This window comes from Austrofundulus limnaeus, unplaced genomic scaffold (assembly GCF_001266775.1).
Source record: "Austrofundulus limnaeus strain Quisiro unplaced genomic scaffold, Austrofundulus_limnaeus-1.0 Scaffold147, whole genome shotgun sequence".
Lineage (NCBI taxonomy): Eukaryota > Metazoa > Chordata > Actinopteri > Cyprinodontiformes > Rivulidae > Austrofundulus > Austrofundulus limnaeus.
In genome coordinates this window covers 228,282-230,918 of record NW_013952549.1, presented here as the reverse complement: position 1 = coordinate 230,918, position 2,637 = coordinate 228,282, and the positions used below count along the sequence as shown (strand labels likewise).

The 2,637-nt window shown below is 39.9% G+C and overlaps 1 protein-coding gene across 14 annotated transcripts in view; it reads left to right on the top strand.

The window, feature by feature from the left end:
* mical3a (microtubule associated monooxygenase, calponin and LIM domain containing 3a) overlaps positions 1-2,117 on the top strand; it is a gene marked incomplete in the record, with an annotated part of 99,324 nt that extends 97,207 nt beyond the window's left edge. For all 14 annotated transcript variants that reach the window (XM_014016523.1, XM_014016527.1, XM_014016526.1 and 11 more), the window contains 1 exon segment: positions 104-2,117. In XM_014016523.1, the coding sequence (XP_013871977.1) occupies positions 104-288 (185 nt within the window).
* Positions 2,118-2,637: the final 520 nt, after the last annotated feature.

Sequence of the window (2,637 nt, the reverse complement as noted above, 5' to 3'; positions counted from 1 at the left end):
ATTTATTGGTCCATTTATATATTTCTGCTTTTATTTCTAATCATGTCAGTTCCAGTCCTCCATACATTTGTACGCTAACTTGATTCTGTTTTGTTTTGGTCAGACCATTTGAAAACTGAGAAGGAGCTTGCTCAAGAAAAGCAGATCCTGAACGAGATGTTGGAGGTGGTGGAGCAGCGCGATGCCCTCGTCGCCCTCCTGGAAGAACAGAGACTCCGGGAGAAGGAGGAAGACAAGGACCTGGAGGCTGTCATGCTCTCGAAAGGATTTAATCTTAACTGGGCCTAATAAGAGCGTTAGAACTGCTCATTAAGTTTTAGGGAAAAGGGGGATTTTACTTCTCAAAGGCATTGTCAGCCTTGCACTCTTTTCTTTTTCTGACTTTTCTTCTAAACAGGGATGCAAGCAGTTAGTCTAAAACTGTCACACCTACAGCAGTGAATGTGTAAATATCCTTCCTACACAACACACACACACACACACCGTAGCTGCCTCTGACACTGAAGCAGTCTGCAGCGTTTACATATCCTCTGCCTAAAGGCAGTCAAGTTAATCACTTTGCAATTTTGTTCCTCTCCCTCTGTGTGGGAGGAGAGGAGAGTACAAATTCACAACTTTATCATCCCAGCCTTGAAGTGGATCCTTTCAAGTAAGAGGGGCTGTTGGGASAAAGTGTAAAGACTTCACTCTGATTATATAAAGGGAAGAATGCGGTTCAGTCCTGCTGATGTAAAGGAATTGTAAAGAATACTGTGTTTTTTGTGTGTGTGTGTATAGCTGTGTAAGGCGAGTCATCTTTCAGCAAAGGGTTCCCTCTTTTCTACAAAGGACTGCTACAGAGGTGTGGAAAAACCACAGCTACATTTTCAGGCTGATTATAGGATCGACACCCTCTGCTGAAGCTGCCTTTCTTTCCTGTGAAAAATGGAGTTTAGCATCCTAATGAACCACAAATATGCCCCGAAAGGCTTTTTTTTTTCTTCATATTTTATTCCCACAGTGTTCAGTGAGTCAACACTAAGAATCCATCATCTCTGGATTTTTTTTATCTATTTGTCTTTATTTGCTTTTAACAGATGAACAGTTTTCTTCATGCATTCACAGGAGAGTGCCCAGAATCTCATTATCTTCCACTTGTGCGTAACCCTTGTGCACTCCTAAGCCATTGTGCGTCTGTGAAGGTGGCTTGCAGGCAYGTACAGTAGAAGGACCTGACATTTCTTTAAACATTTCACAGGACTTTGAAAACGCCGGGTCTCTGCGTATCACGTTGACGGTTGAAGTTTACAAACACTCGTTCAATATTGGATTTTTGTTGGCTCCCGCGATGGAAGGCGGGATCGAAAAAAAAAGAAAGAAATCTTGGAAAGAATAGTATTAATGGTGTGACCTCATTATATCACAGTTCTTAAAGGGAGAACAGTGTAGTTCATTTCACTCACTTCGTGCCACAGGATGTTCTCTGTGTGGATATGCTGTGATATTACACCATACGCACACTACACAACAATCACACAGCAGTGTACAGCAGTGGTGATACTGTCTCTTTGAAGAAGATGCCTTCTAAGTTTTGTTCTCCACATTCAGTTTTTTTGTTTTAAGTTCAGTTTGTTTTTGTCGCTTTTGTGAATCCCACTGGAACTAAACATTTTTACTACTTTTCTGCTAAACATTTTTGTAAAACATGCCCCCCTCCCCCAACCAAAAAATAAAAAAGTTAATTATTTAAAATGGGGATTTAAGGAATCTAAATTTTGCATCGAGCATCATTGGTTATCCAGTGGGTAATCTAATCCGAAAGTCTATTATTTTGTATGATTTTTTTTTTTGAGAACTGTACAAAACTAAGAGGCTATATTTATGAGCTGTGGATAAAAAAAGTTACATAATTTTAAAGGCTGATGTTTTAGATGGTGTGTGAAAAGTTTGACTTGATTGTACTGATATTTATTAACATGTGTGCAAATTGTATTATATGTAAAGAAAATGAATCCTAATTTTTAAACTGTTCTGTTGACACATTGACTTGTATTGTAAAATGCTTCATGTAGCTAAAATGCATAGGGGTGTTGGATGTATGCTGAAAATGGCAATAAAACAATGCAGTTTTTCTTTTATGTGCACTGATGTTTATTTTTGTATGGTTTTGAGATGGTGGCAGACAAAACTTGGAGAAACAGAGCTGAAGATGGGAGTGACAAGAGTGAAGACAATTAGGAGTAAGATCRTCAGAAGGATTATGAATCCTCTGATGAAAGTCTTGAAAGTGTCAATGGGAGAGGGATGTSTGGGTTTCTCTCCTAGACCTGATGTTTCTGCAACCTGACTACAGGCAAGAGGAGGCATCAGAGATCATCAGACGTTAGAGGCCAGACTGAGATTATAGGCTGAAGAGTAGACAGATGTAGTTTATGTGAAGACAAAGGATGCAGAAGACAGAGAGATGGAGGAAGATGTCTCGCTGTAATGACCCCTGAAGAGGGAACAGCCGAAAGAAGACAAAAACATTTTTGCCAGTTGTGGGCTCCTAAAGTGTTTTAAACTATTTTCAGTTTTGTGTTGATTAAATCAGTGTTTCCCAAAGTTGGGGTCGGGACCCAAAGTGGGGTCCCGAAACATCAAGGTGGGGTCCTGAAG